Source organism: Telmatherina bonti (assembly GCF_933228915.1).
Source record: "Telmatherina bonti genome assembly, chromosome: 12".
NCBI lineage: Eukaryota > Metazoa > Chordata > Actinopteri > Atheriniformes > Telmatherinidae > Telmatherina > Telmatherina bonti.
This window is the reverse complement of record NC_136610.1, coordinates 2,488,270-2,503,577: the sequence shown is the minus strand read 5'-3', so window position 1 is coordinate 2,503,577 and position 15,308 is coordinate 2,488,270. Positions and strand designations below refer to the sequence as shown.

General features: G+C 43.3%; 1 protein-coding gene across 2 annotated transcripts in view; it reads left to right on the top strand.

The window, feature by feature from the left end:
* The first annotated feature begins 1,601 nt into the window (after positions 1–1,601).
* sil1 (SIL1 nucleotide exchange factor) overlaps positions 1,602–15,308 on the top strand; it is a 29,161-nt gene continuing 15,454 nt past the window's right edge. For both annotated transcript variants that reach the window (XM_079249765.1, XM_079249764.1), the window contains exons 1-3: positions 1,602–1,768; positions 9,875–9,998; positions 13,720–13,825. In XM_079249765.1, coding sequence (XP_079105891.1) covers positions 1,682–1,768; positions 9,875–9,998; positions 13,720–13,825 — 317 coding nt within the window. In that variant the 5' untranslated portion in view covers positions 1,602–1,681. The remainder of the gene's footprint in view (positions 1,769–9,874; positions 9,999–13,719; positions 13,826–15,308) is intronic.

Sequence of the window (15,308 nt, the reverse complement as noted above, 5' to 3'; positions counted from 1 at the left end):
TTATGTATGTAAACCTTCTTATTGTATTTGTTTGTTTTGAATAAGTGTTTGTTTTATGGAGTTCACATAGAACTGCTGGACGTGAGCGGCGGGGACACAACACACACAAACACGGACAGAGATTCACCACGTAGAAAACACTGCAATGCAACCACAGATTCTGGACGTCCCACGCTGCTCCTCCGCATCGAGAGGAACCAGTTGAGGTGGCTCGGGCATCTGGTCAGGATGCCTCCTGGACCTCCCTGGTGAGGTGTTCCAGGCACGTCCCTCTGGGAGGAGACCCCGGGGAAGACCCAGGACACGCTGGAGGGATTATATCTCTCGGCTGGCCTGGGAACGCCTCGGGATCCCCCCCGCAGAGTTGGCAAATGTGGCTGGGGAGAGGGAAGTCTGGGCTTCCCTGCTTAGGCTGCTGCCCCCGCGACCCGACCCCGGATAAGCACCATGAAGATGGATGGATGGTTGGGTCTTGGCTCATAAAAGATGTCGCTGTTTAGGGCAGGATCCTTCTTTCCAAAACCGAAGCCTTGCTGGATTTATTCTGCTCCGGAGCTTGACGTCTTTTTGAACTTTAGCTAAACTTTACGTGGAAAACAAACCTCATGGTCTGAATAAAAGGCAGCTATTTAAGCTGTATGGGGAAGGGGGCTTGATGTGCTGCACCTCCAAACCATCGACACTATCCTTAAAACCAACTGGATACAAAACTGTCAAAAATAAAACGAAATCTGGTTTTCACACCAAACGTGATCTTTGGAAAAGCACGTGGGATTGAGTTCCTGTTGAAGTGGGAGTTTGATGCAAACAAACTTCCTGTTTATCTCTCAGCATTTCACACACAACTTCTCTTCCATAAACATCTGATCTGGAATAATAAATACAACAATAAAAGCTTTTTTTTTTGACAGCTGGGTCAGAAACAAGATTTAATTTGTTTCCCAGTTGACCGATGAAATGCTTCCATCATTTCCTGCAGAATTCCGGTTCATGAATATTTTATAATCTTTAATGAACAATACTATTCTCTGTGCAAATATTTGGTGGTTCTGCAGTGTTCCTCTGAATGGAGCTATTATTAAAGATGAAAAGGTAATAAATCCCCCCATCTACATGTGGAATACCACTTTGGCGGCTGTAAACAGGAGTGCAGTACGGAGTTACGCTGCTGCATGAAGAAATGCCGGTTTTATCCAAGGATCCAAACAGGACATTCAGGACAAGTGAATTACTTCCCATTCATAAACATTAACGTTCATTTTGAATATTTTCAAGCCGGTTTTCCTTCCAGCCCATCTCTGAAGGGTCTGTGCCCCCCCTGGACTGTTCATACCCGGTCCTCCTCCTGTTTCATGGTTTCACCAGATGTTCTGGGTGAACTGGTTTTAGCCATTATTTCTACGTCAGTTCCTGCTAGAGCAGATAAACAGACTGGAATATTCTGGTATGTATGCTCATGGATCTTTTTTTATTTACAAATAAAAAACAGCGCGCAGTGGGACGCGCTTTGAATCCCACCAATCACCAGCGGCGGGCTCTCATACGTCATCAAACCACGTTTACGTAACCAATGAGGAGCAGGCAGGAAGCGGAAACAGCTGTCAGATGTTTACGTGGAGAGAGAAGCTCGCGACTTGTTCTGACCCGTCTGGTTCCGACCCGTCTGGCGGTTCCAGTCGCCATGCGGTTGCTGTCCGGACATGGAGGGTCTTCATCCATCTCCCTGGTTCTGGTTCTGGTTCTGGTGCGCTGCTGCGTCATGGAGAAGGTAAGAATCTGGAACTTTGTTCTTCGGTTCTTAGCAGACAATCAGAATCTCAGCTACCTGGCGAACCTCACCTGGAGCCTCATGTGTAACCCTGCAGCACCAAACCCGGCCAGTTCCAGTCCACTGGGGTTTATAAAACCAGTCCACTTCTGGGATTTATGAAACCAGTCCACTTCTGGGATTTATGAAACCAGTCCACTTCTGGGATTTATAAAACCAGTCCACTTCTGGGATTTATAAAACCAGTCCACTTCTGGGATTTATAAAACCAGTCCACTTCTGGGATTTATAAAACCAGTCCACTTCTGGGATTTATAAAACCAGTCCACTTCTGGGATTTATGAAACCAGTCCACTTCTGGGATTTATAAAACCAGTCCACTGGGGTTTATAAAACCAGTCCACTTCTGGGATTTATAAAACCAGTCCACTTCTGGGATTTATAAAACCAGTCCACTTCTGGGATTTATGAAACCAGTCCACTTCTGGGATTTATAAAACCAGTCCACTGGGGTTTATAAAACCAGTCCACTTCTGGGATTTATAAAACCAGTCCACTGGGGTTTATAAAACCAGTCCACTTCTGGGATTTATAAAACCAGTCCACTTCTGGGATTTATAAAACCAGTCCACTTCTGGGATTTATAAAACCAGTCCACTTCTGGGATTTATGAAACCAGTCCACTTCTGGGATTTATAAAACCAGTCCACTGGGGTTTATAAAACCAGTCCACTTCTGGGATTTATAAAACCAGTCCACTTCTGGGATTTATAAAACCAGTCCACTTCTGGGATTTATGAAACCAGTCCACTTCTGGGATTTATAAAACCAGTCCACTGGGGTTTATAAAACCAGTCCACTTCTGGGATTTATAAAACCAGTCCACTGGGGTTTATAAAACCAGTCCACTTCTGGGATTTATAAAACCAGTCCACTTCTGGGATTTATAAAACCAGTCCACTGGGGTTTATAAAACCAGTCCACTTCTGGGGTTTATAAAACCAGTCCACTTCTGGGGTTTATAAAACCAGTCCACTTCTGGGGTTTATAAAACCAGTCCACTTCTGGGGTTTATAAAACCAGTCCACTTCTGGGATTTATAAAACCAGTCCACTTCTGGGATTTATAAAACCAGTCCACTTCTGGGATTTATAAAACCAGTCCACTTCTGGGATTTATAAAACCAGTCCACTTCTGGGATTTATAAAACCAGTCCACTTCTGGGATTTATAAAACCAGTCCACTTCTGGGATTTATAAAACCAGTCCACTTCTGGGATTTATAAAACCAGTCCACTTCTGGGATTTATAAAACCAGTCCACTTCTGGGATTTATAAAACCAGTCCACTTCTGGGATTTATAAAACCAGTCCACTTCTGGGATTTATAAAACCAGTCCACTGGGGTTTATAAAACCAGTCCACTGGGGTTTATAAAACCAGTCCACTTCTGGGATTTATAAAACCAGTCCACTTCTGGGATTTATAAAACCAGTCCACTGGGGTTTATAAAACCAGTCCACTGGGGTTTATAAAACCAGTCCACTTCTGGGATTTATAAAACCAGTCCACTTCTGGGATTTATAAAACCAGTCCACTTCTGGGATTTATAAAACCAGTCCACTTCTGGGATTTATGAAACCAGTCCACTTCTGGGATTTATAAAACCAGTCCACTGGGGTTTATAAAACCAGTCCACTTCTGGGATTTATAAAACCAGTCCACTTCTGGGATTTATAAAACCAGTCCACTTCTGGGATTTATGAAACCAGTCCACTTCTGGGATTTATAAAACCAGTCCACTGGGGTTTATAAAACCAGTCCACTTCTGGGATTTATAAAACCAGTCCACTGGGGTTTATAAAACCAGTCCACTTCTGGGATTTATAAAACCAGTCCACTTCTGGGATTTATAAAACCAGTCCACTGGGGTTTATAAAACCAGTCCACTTCTGGGGTTTATAAAACCAGTCCACTTCTGGGGTTTATAAAACCAGTCCACTTCTGGGGTTTATAAAACCAGTCCACTTCTGGGGTTTATAAAACCAGTCCACTTCTGGGGTTTATAAAACCAGTCCACTTCTGGGATTTATAAAACCAGTCCACTTCTGGGATTTATAAAACCAGTCCACTTCTGGGATTTATAAAACCAGTCCACTTCTGGGATTTATAAAACCAGTCCACTTCTGGGATTTATAAAACCAGTCCACTTCTGGGATTTATAAAACCAGTCCACTTCTGGGATTTATAAAACCAGTCCACTTCTGGGATTTATAAAACCAGTCCACTTCTGGGATTTATAAAACCAGTCCACTTCTGGGATTTATAAAACCAGTCCACTGGGGTTTATAAAACCAGTCCACTGGGGTTTATAAAACCAGTCCACTTCTGGGATTTATAAAACCAGTCCACTTCTGGGATTTATAAAACCAGTCCACTGGGGTTTATAAAACCAGTCCACTGGGGTTTATAAAACCAGTCCACTTCTGGGATTTATAAAACCAGTCCACTTCTGGGATTTATAAAACCAGTCCACTTCTGGGATTTATAAAACCAGTCCACTTCTGGGATTTATAAAACCAGTCCACTTCTGGGATTTATAAAACCAGTCCACTTCTGGGATTTATAAAACCAGTCCACTTCTGGGATTTATAAAACCAGTCCACTTCTGGGATTTGTAAAACCAGTCCACTTCTGGGATTTGTAAAACCAGTCCACTTCTGGGATTTATAAAACCAGTCCACTTCTGGGATTTATAAAACCAGTCCACTTCTGGGATTTATAAAACCAGTCCACTTCTGGGATTTATAAAACCAGTCCACTTCTGGGATTTGTAAAACCAGTCCACTTCTGGGATTTATAAAACCAGTCCACTTCTGGGATTTATAAAACCAGTCCACTTCTGGGATTTATAAAACCAGTCCACTTCTGGGATTTATAAAACCAGTCCACTTCTGGGATTTATAAAACCAGTCCACTTCTGGGATTTATAAAACCAGTCCACTTCTGGGATTTATAAAACCAGTCCACTTCTGGGATTTATAAAACCAGTCCACTTCTGGGATTTATAAAACCAGTCCACTTCTGGGATTTGTAAAACCAGTCCACTTCTGGGATTTATAAAACCAGTCCACTTCTGGGATTTATAAAACCAGTCCACTTCTGGGATTTATAAAACCAGTCCACTTCTGGGATTTATAAAACCAGTCCACTTCTGGGATTTATAAAACCAGTCCACTTCTGGGATTTGTAAAACCAGTCCACTTCTGGGATTTGTAAAACCAGTCCACTTCTGGGATTTATAAAACCAGTCCACTTCTGGGATTTATAAAACCAGTCCACTTCTGGGATTTGTAAAACCAGTCCACTTCTGGGATTTGTAAAACCAGTCCACTTCTGGGATTTGTAAAACCAGTCCACTTCTGGGATTTGTAAAACCAGTCCACTTCTGGGATTTGTAAAACCAGTCCACTGTGCTTATAGTTGGCTCCAGCTGGTTCTCCACCTGGTCCTTTACCTGGACCTGAACTTGGATGCTTTCTTTCTGTAAACTGCACCATAAAACTGTCTGGACATTTCTTTAAGAAGCAGGAAGACATCTGTGTAGTTTTGGGCTTCCAGCTACTGCTCGACATGGTTGTAATAAAGAGACCAGAGCACGTTTGTGGACATAAACAAGGTTTCTGCTACAGACCACCAAGCGGGCTTCGACCTCACGGCCGGAACAGAGAAAACATCCAGTATCCATAGATTTTAACCTTAAGGAAATGAAGTGGAACATTGCTGGAAGACAGTTTTACTTGTCAGGGTTATGCTTATTAGACATCAGCATGATGCAGCAGATACCCAAAATTTCTTTGTGCTACAAAACTCCTGGTTCTCCTGGGGTGAGACATATTGGGTGGATGTTCTTTTAGCCCTGCTTGACATGCAGGTGAGATGTCCTCCACCATCACACCATGAAAGTAGACGCATCCCAGAACGATGATTTAAACCATTAGTTTGGAGGGAACAACTTTTCCTCTGCCATCTTTTTCCACAAAAACACAGGAAACATAGCAACATTGTTTGTCCTCCTGATCTGATCACATGGTTTATACATAGAAAGTCAGGATACTGATTATCTTTATTATTAGTTAATAGTGAGGTTAATCACACCCTGGTGTTCAGCTCTCTGAAGATGAAGAAGTGTCTGGAGGATCTGGCTTTCATCAGCACTACAGGTGTGATGTAACAGTTGAGAAACACACCTGAAGCTGAGGTTAAACTTTAACCTTGATGAGAATGAGGACACATGTTGGAAAATAAAACTCTGTCAGTATGTCGGACGAGATCTGCTGGTATCACACACTCCTGCATGTAAACACGTCTGCATGTTTACAGCTGCCAAAAGCTCTGTTCAAACGGTAAACATGTCAAATACAATAATACAAAAGAATAATAAAAAATAAAAAAAAGATTCAGTTTCACTGATGACAATGATGATGACATAACTAATCCATTTAATAATAATAACGAGAAAGCTGCAAACAGCTGTAAAGGCCCGAGTACCAATGGCGCCAATTGGTACCGTCTTCCCTGGTGACCTCCTCCCATGCTCCTCTTGCCCTCACTTGCAGCCAAACTCCATATCAGGTCATTTAGGCTTTAAACCAAGGGACTTGCTGTTGCCAGGGGGCGGGGCTATGGTAGTGATGTCATATGACCACGTGGATGGTCAGCATTGTACTAGACTGACTCATTGTCAGTTTGGTGCAGATTCGGTGTTGGGTTGCCACCTGGAACATGTGTCTTGAGGTTGGATTTTAACAGGTAAGCACTCAATGTTACAGATGTCTGGTGAGAGATGACAAGCTGAGCAACTGAATGCTCTCCTCTTCATGGAGCTGAGATGGCTGGATGGAGGAGGATGACCTGAGGGAGCGGGTGGGGGTAACAAAGATCCAACAGATATGGGGGGTGAGGTTGTAGATGGCCTTGAACGTGTGCAAAAGGGTTCTAAGTTCTTGATTTAACCGGTAGCCAGTGCAGCTGCTGTAGAATCGGGGTGATGTGAAAGGTGGTGATGATGCGTGCGGCTGAATTTTGGACCATCTGAAGTTTATGAAGATATTTCTGGGGCAGGCCGAAGAGAGGGGGTTGGTTTGCTGGAGAAGTGGAGCTGGGTGTCATCTGTGAAGCAGTGAAAATGGATATTAAATATACGGAATATATTACAGAGAGGAAGGAGATAAATGATGAAGAAGCGGCCCCACAACTCAACCCTGGGGTATACCTGATGTAATGGGGGAAGGGTGGGTCTGAGGGACTCGAGCTGGGTGAACTGTGTGTTGCCTGAGAGACAAGAATGAAACCAGTGGAGTGGGGTGTGAGAAATGCTGATGATTGATTGTTGAACAGTTAAATGAATAATCCAGGGTCTGGATATCTGAGGAAATTAAGCAATGTTTACAATGACTTTGGAAATGAAAGGAACATTAGAAATGAAGTGAAGGTTATTGTAGGTAGTGAGATCTAAAGCAGGTCTTTTCAGTAACGGGGTGTCAGCTGCAGTTTTCATGAGAATGGGAGCAGCATAAGGGGGGAGCAGAGAAAAGAGGCAGAATTTAACAGAAACTGTTGGGACGGGATCGAGCTGACAGGTGGAAAGCTTGGACTTACTAATGAGGTCTAAGATTTCTTGCACATCTGGGAGTTGGAAACAAAAAAATGACTCACAGGGAGTGAAATAGGAGACAGGAGAGGAAGCAGGATTAAGAAGCTGGTGAACTGGGGGGGGGGGGGGGGGGGTTTGAAGAGTTTTGTTGACGAAGGAAAATAGTGTCTTTGGTTCAAATTAAGGTAACACAATCATACCAAAATAAATTGGCTTTGGTTTTTGTAATTAAGTCCCTGTAGTGGCGTGTATGGGAATGGTGAGGCAGGTTCAAGGTGTAAATTTTTGGCTTTGAAAGACTCGAGTTCGGGAGTAAACCAGGAGGCAGTACAAGAAAAGGAAACGCAACAAGTTTTCAGGTGGTCTAGAATGTTTTTCAAGTTGGTGAGCAACCAGTTAGTTAGGAGTAGAAAGAAAATGAGGGATCAGGATGTCCTTAATAGAACAGGAGAGGGTGGCCATGTTGATGTCCTTGATATTCTGGAAGGAAATGATGCGTAGTGTCTTGTTTATGAAAAGCTAGAGTAGTAGGTTAACTGAGAGAAGGAAATTATCAGTAATGGTGAGTTCATCAGCTGTACAGTTGGAGGGTATGAGGCCAGAGGAGCAAATTTAAGTCCAGACTATGATATTTTGTATGAGAGGGAAACTCTGTGAAATGATGGAAATCAAAACTATCGAGGCAATAAAAAGTCTGTAGTAAGAGGGAGATTACTGTATGTAATTTGTATGTTGAAATCACCCAGCAGAATTAAATTTGGTGAGAGCGTGGATGTGTAAGCAGAAGGGAAAAGTCATTTAAAAAGTCAGCATTTGGTTTGGGGGGGGGACGGTTAACCATAGCGATACTGGTGGAAGTGTGTCTGGACAGACTGCAAGCAAGAGATATCATGGAGCTGAGGAGAGGGGCGGACACTGGAACCGTCAACTTTGCGTGGTATATTATCACGGGACATAGTGTTGTCGATGAAAAGGGGACCCTGCAGAAAAGTTTGGGAACCACCGCAGTAACAGAGAGCACTGACAGCCGGCATTGAAGATGGTAGAACTTAATTCTCACTAGAGTGCAATGCACAGTCCAATGATCTTAAAATCCCAAAAAAACAGTGAGCAGCGGCAGCAATCCGCACCAGCGTCCACTCTACCAGGAGTCATGTAGAAGTAATTTCCGCTCAAAATTTGGTATGATTTGGGGTGTGTCATTTTGATTGACAGGTACAGCACATATCAGGCAGGTAGTAGCATAACTGCAGTTTTTAGCTGGCTAACAGCATGACTTAACTTTAGCCACCTACCCCCGTTAGCTGGTTATCTTCTGTTAGCTTGGGTAGCACTTAGCTAGAGGCAATTTAAAGTTTAATGGGTGTCATCCACCACCACGCTCACAGCACCCCTCTCAGCTCTTCAGAAACCTACAGGTGATGTCATGGAGGCTCCATCCATCTTTTTACATGCAGTCTGTGCTCTAAACAAAGAGGAAACAGGAGCTGCTGTTAAGGAGGACGAGTGTGGATTAGTTTTACCACAACCAGCCATCATGCCAAACAGGTGGTTGACCTGGTCGCAGTCTGCAGAGATGTCTGACAGAACCAGATCAGTTGCTGAGTTCCGTTTAAGTTCCACAGCCTGAGAAAGGGAGGGGGGTTAGGTGGGGGACTGAGCATCAGACAGAATTACATTCCAGGAGACGTGATAACCAGCCTGTCCAAGGCCAGTCAGGGAGCCAGATCCAGATAACGGCTTTGCTTTGGGTCAAGCTAAGCTTTGCTTGGCTCAGCTTTGAGTCCTTAGTGGTCTCAGTCGGACTCCAAAACAGCTGAATTGGGGGTCAGTTTCCACCAAAACCAAGCAACCGCTTCTCCAAGATGTTTCCGACTTATGGATGAGCTTCAGAACCACAACCAGCCCACCAGGTCAGGCAAGACCGGCATCTAGTCGCGGTCTAGTGCTGTCATGCATGAGTTTGAGTGCTAGTACATTGGCAAAGTCCATTACAGATCTTCCAAAATTTGCAAGACACCAGGAAACCGCACACACCAAACAACAGAAACCCAGTTATCATAAATCAAGTTGTGTAGAAATCCTTCACAGAAAGAAGCAGCAGACACATGACCTTCATCACGTATCCAGCAGCATGCATTCCGTCGGGACCTGTGGGCTCCCCTTCGCCTATTCTTTGGGGAAAAAAGATTTGATTAGTTGCATTGAGAGACCAGCTGACCAGATCCATGATTTAAATTGGGAAGGAAATGAAGCAAGAGGCTCAGATAGACAGATTGACAATACAAAGAAGCAGCAGGTCAGAGTGGGAACGGGAGGGAGAGAAAAAGCGTCCGTCCTCTCCGAGAGCAGGAAGCAGAATGATATAAAAAAATATAAAATGAAACTAAACCAAAAAATCCTGATCCAGAAGAAGCCATTATTCCCTATCTTTCCTGGATTCTGTTTGCAGTCTGAGACAGCTTTAACTGCAGTGGAGAACACCGGAGGAGAGGAAGCCATTGATGACGGCGATGACGATGATGGCGATTTAGAGGTGGTCCAACCCACTGAGCAGTGGCAGTCTCTCAAACCAGGTACAGAATTCTTTTTCCATTATTATTTAATAAAAACTGGAAAATTCTAATACAATATGATTTTTTCATTTTGTGTACAAAAACATGTACACAATTTATAACATAAATTAAAACTTTACATTGAGAATCATTTTTTTAAGCCTCAGTGTGTAAAAAAATTAACCTCATCTAGTGGTCAGAAATGGACTGCAAACAACTGAGTATTGCTCTTTGGAGCCTTGCTAATTAAGCGGGTTATTACCATTACCGACGCCACAGAGAGTCATGAATGTGAAAAGGTCAACATTTCACAAGTCACAGTGTCCTGTCAGATGATGAGGTACAGAACAATACATAACTCTGTCTTGTTATTGATGCTTACTTACAAGCATGTCCTCCATGTAAATGGTACCAAGCTACAGCTGATATCTGCTAAATCAGCTGCTAAATCAGATTAAATAAATAATTGTAGGAGTCATTTTTTAAGTATTTGTCTTCAGACCCTTTTGTTGTGAAACTATGAGCCTTCAAAGAGGCTACTGAAATTGAGGTTCAGTGGTCAGTTTTTCAAAGAGTGACATGTAGCATGTTTCCACTGACAAATGTAATTCTCCACATGAAGACTTTTCCAGTGATGTATTATCAAAAACCATTTGATTTTATTTTTTTTCACTTGATGGACAAGGCCTTCAGGGCCTTTCTTTCAGAGAGCACATACACGGCCTAGTACATGAAATTGTTCTTTTCGATTTTTCCCTTCAGTTTTTTGGTATTCTGGAATCAGTCACTGTAGTGGAAATTAGACGCATAGTATATTTTTACTGTTTTAATGTTACTCATTTATTATAAGTTCTTTTATGTAGTGCTGCCGGCCGAGGGCTGTTTGTGTCTGCCTAAAGAACGCTGTAAAAGCTTAAGCTGCAGGCAGAGCTCTCGAAACCTCTCGCTTGCAAAAACTGTGCATTGTCAATAAACTGGACAGAATGCAGTTGATTTCTGGATTTATTTTTCATCAGATAAATTCCACGACAGTCACTTTCAGAGTTTTATTATTATTATTCACAGTCTAGGTTTTTCCTATTAGCTTGTAACAAGGCCTTAAATGCTGAATTTAGGGTCACCACCAACCTCAATTCAGCATTTTAGGCCTTGTTTCAAGCTAATAGGAAAAACCTAGATTGTAGATTATAAAATGTAGATTATAAAATGCACGATGTCTCGCTGATTTTGACTATAAAGCTGGTAAGTTCTTTGCCGTCGGCTGCATTGCCAGATGTTTAACAGAAAACAAACTGTAGCTGCACAACTTTGCATGAACATGTGAAGTGCACGAATGTCCGCACCACATGACCTCTGCGGTCATATCACTGTGGGACTGTCGGACCATATCCTGGTAGCAAATAGACCTCTTCTGTTGGGTGCGCCACCATCTATGTATTTATAAAGAAATCATTTTAGGCTATGAGACGCTTTTCTTTGTGGATGTGATTGTGATTGGACTGTGGTAAAATTTGTATTTATGAAAAGAGTGTTTTAAGCCAGTTTGACACTGTAGCTTTAAATTTCTCCACAAATTTTTTTTTTTTTTTTTATAAATGAATGAAATGCATTTTATTTATTTGAAATTTTTTCCTTTTAATCATTTCATATTTTTTATTGTATTTTGTTTTACATTCTGGTTGATAATTCTTTTTACTGATCAATTTTCTTCATATTTTTATTTGTTCCTGAATAGCAACATATATATTTCATCCATAAACATCAGTTCTGAGACCTAAACCAGGAAGCTGAATTCTCTGTTATGGAAGTAACTTCAGGGTTTTCCATCCTGCAACGCTGGTTCATTTCTTACCAGGTTAATCACTGTGGTTGCTGGTGCGTATTTCCATGGTTACTGGGGTAAATCATCATGGTAACTTATGCTGATTAGCTAACCTGCTCTGGAGCACGTTACGTTCTGGAAAAGAGATAACCTCCTGACCAGTCCAATATCTTGGGAAAATGGACGCCCATTCTGAGAACATACCGTCCATGTTGGTGGTGGATGGTGGGAGGACCGTAGGACACGAAGCGATTCATCCAGATGAAGAAATAAATCCTTGTCACTGCTTCTGTTCTTGTTCTGGACTTGCTCCCGTTTTACTCCACCAGGGCAAGTATCTGTCAAGTATCCCGTATTGGCTGGAAAACTGACATTTTCTGCCCATAATCTCCCGGATTATGGGCAGAAAATAAACCGATATGAAAACATGCAGCAACCATATAACTTACAACTTACATCACCCAGACACACAACAAACACTCCTCCTGCCCCTGACAATCGACGGAGGACAGGAACTGGTGACTGACACCTCTCTTTCTACCACTGCAAACTTCCTGGCGGATTCCAGAGAATTTTCCTAATTTCAAAATCCAAACCTTGACAGGTATGCACCAGGATTGATTTGATTTGATTAGTTGCATTGAGAGACCAGCTGACCAGATCCATGATTTAAATTGGGAAGGAAATGAAGCAAGAGGCTCAGATAGATAGATGACAATACAAAGAAGCAGCAGGTCAGAGTGGGAATGGGAGGGAGAGAAAAAGCGTCCGTCCTCTCCGAGAGCAGGAAGCAGAATGATATAAAAAAATATAAAATGAAACCAAACCAAAAAATCCTGATCCAGAAGAAGCCATTATTCCCTATCTTTCCTGGATTCTGTTTGCAGTCTGAGACAGCTTTAACTGCAGTGGAGAACACCGGAGGAGAGGAAGCCATTGATGACGGCGATGACGATGATAGCGATTTAGAGGTGGTCCAACCCACTGGAAAACTGATTAGTTTGATTAGATTGCATCGAAATAATGTTCACACCTGCAGAACCAGGAATTTATGGAACCATAACAACTGGTGTTGTCAGGGTGACGAATTAATATTCCAACACAAACCGCGTCACAAGGGCTGTGGAGCCTCAGAGCTGAATGGAAAATATAAAGGGAGAGGGAGGCAGCTGATGGGTACCGGCGGGCTAAGCGGCATGCGGCTTCGGCTGTTGCCGAGGCAAAAACTCGGGCATGGGAGGAGTTCGGCGAGGCCATGGAGAAAGACTTCCGGACGGCTTCGAGGTGATTCTGGTCCACCATCCGGCGGCTCAGGAGGGGGAAGCAGTGCTCCATCAATACTGTGTACAGTGGAGGTGGGGAGCTGCTGACCTCAACCCGGGACGTTATGGGTCGGTGGAGGGAATACTTCGAAGACCTCCTCAATCCTACCAACACGTCTTCCGATGAGGAAGCAGAGCTGGGGGACTCAGGGGTGGACTCTCCTATCTCTGGGGGGGCTCTTGTGGGGGGTACTCCGGGAGTATGGGGTACCAGACCCCCTTGTACGAGCTGTCCAGTCCCTGTACGAGAGGTTCATAACTTATATGGACAGAATTTCTAGGTGAAGCCGAGGTGTTGAGGGGATCCGGCTTGGCGGCCTCAGGATTGGGTCCCTGCTTTTTGCAGATGACGTGGTCCTGTTGGCTTCATCTGGTCGTGATCTCCAGCTCTCACTTGAGCGATTTGCGGCCGAGTGTGAAGCGGCTGGGATGAGAATCAGCACCTCCAAATCTGAGATCATGGTCCTCAGCCGGAATAGGGTGGATTGCCCTGTCCTGGTTGAAACTACTGACACAAGCAGAGGAAGAAGAAAAAACAAATCATGCTTTCCTCTTTGTGCTCACTGCTGTTTCTCTCCGTATGCATTTGCCTGTGCAGGTCAGGCAGTACCAGCCGGTTCCCATGTGAGGCTGAATCTGCAGACGGGCCAGAGGGAGGTGAGGTTGGGAGAAGAGCAGCTGAAGTATTGGACCCAGAAGCACAGGTGTGTTTCTCCTGTATATCGCTCGTTCTACACCTGTGGTGGAGGAGGGACCGGTAGATTGGACCAGGAGTCAGTAGGTGAGAAGCAGGATTGGTGGTTCATAAGGGCTGGATGAGATAGAAAAAACCATATCAATTAAAAAAAATTCATATTGATAGATATTGATAATTGTCAAAACATTTAAAAATATGTTTTCAGTGCAGCCCATTTTATGCTATTGCATACTGGGGCTGTGTATCTTCACTGGTCTCACAATTCATTTAGGTTACCATCATCTTGTCTTCGATTCAGCGATGCATCCCAGTGTGTCGTCTTGTCCCTGCACATTAATGCTCTCCACATCAGTGGATACAAGCTATCGGATCATTATGAGCTCCATGTGTGTTTCTAATTATATTAGCAATCAATCTGAGTGTCCTCACATTGACAAACATCAAACATTTGAACAAGTTTCAGTTTTGTTATTTAACTCTATTGTTATTCTATTGTTATTACTAGCGCTCTACTAAATCTACTAAGAACAGTACGGCCCACTCACCAAAGCAACAATACCATTGTGTCAACCCAGCAGCAAACCCCAAAAGGTGAAAAGTCAGTTTGAAGGGGTTATGAAATATAGGGGCAAGACTAGAATACAACCTCTGCATGTGGTACAGAAACTGGGAGCCCCCCTGCTGGGGCTTCTAGTAACTGCAGATCTGCTGCTAATGTATCTTTTATTCTATTCTATTCTATTCTATTCTACAGTCATTTAGCAGACGCTTTTATCCAAAGCGACTTACATATGAGTGAGAACAACACAAGCACAAAATTAAACAGTAGAGGACATCGTAGGAAGATGCTGGTGGACTGTCCAGTTGGATGCAGGTCCTTGCATGAAGTGCTTCAGGTTTTTTTTTGTTTTTTTGTTTTGTTTACCCCCTTCCCACCATATAATACCACCTATGTTATAATACAAAGAATTAATGTAAAAATTGTTACAAAGAACTGGGCTAAGTTCTCCAGATTTCCAACAAATATAGCTATACTAAGTGTTGAAGTGCTCCTTGAAGAGCTGAGTCTTCAGCTTGCTCTTAAAAGTAGACAGGGACTCTGCAGAGCGGACAGAGTTTGGGAGATCATTCCACCATCGTGGAACAACAGAGGAAAAGAGTCTGGCTGGTGATTTAGTCCCACGTTGTGGTGGTAACACGAGGCGTCTTTCACTGGTGGAACGTAGCTGTGGAGAGGGAGTGTAGGTCTGGATTAGGGAGTGAAGGTAGACGGGAGCCGTTTGAGTTATTGTTTTGTAAGCCAGAAGCAAAGCTTTAAATTTTATGCGTGCTGCAACTGGAAGCCAGTGAAGAGCGATTAGCAGCGGAGTGACATGAGCTCGTTTGGGTTGGTTGAAAACCAGACACGCTGCTGGTTCTGGATCATCTGCAGAGGTTTAACCAGCATGCAGGCAGACCTACCAGTAGGGAACTGCAGTAATCGATGCGTA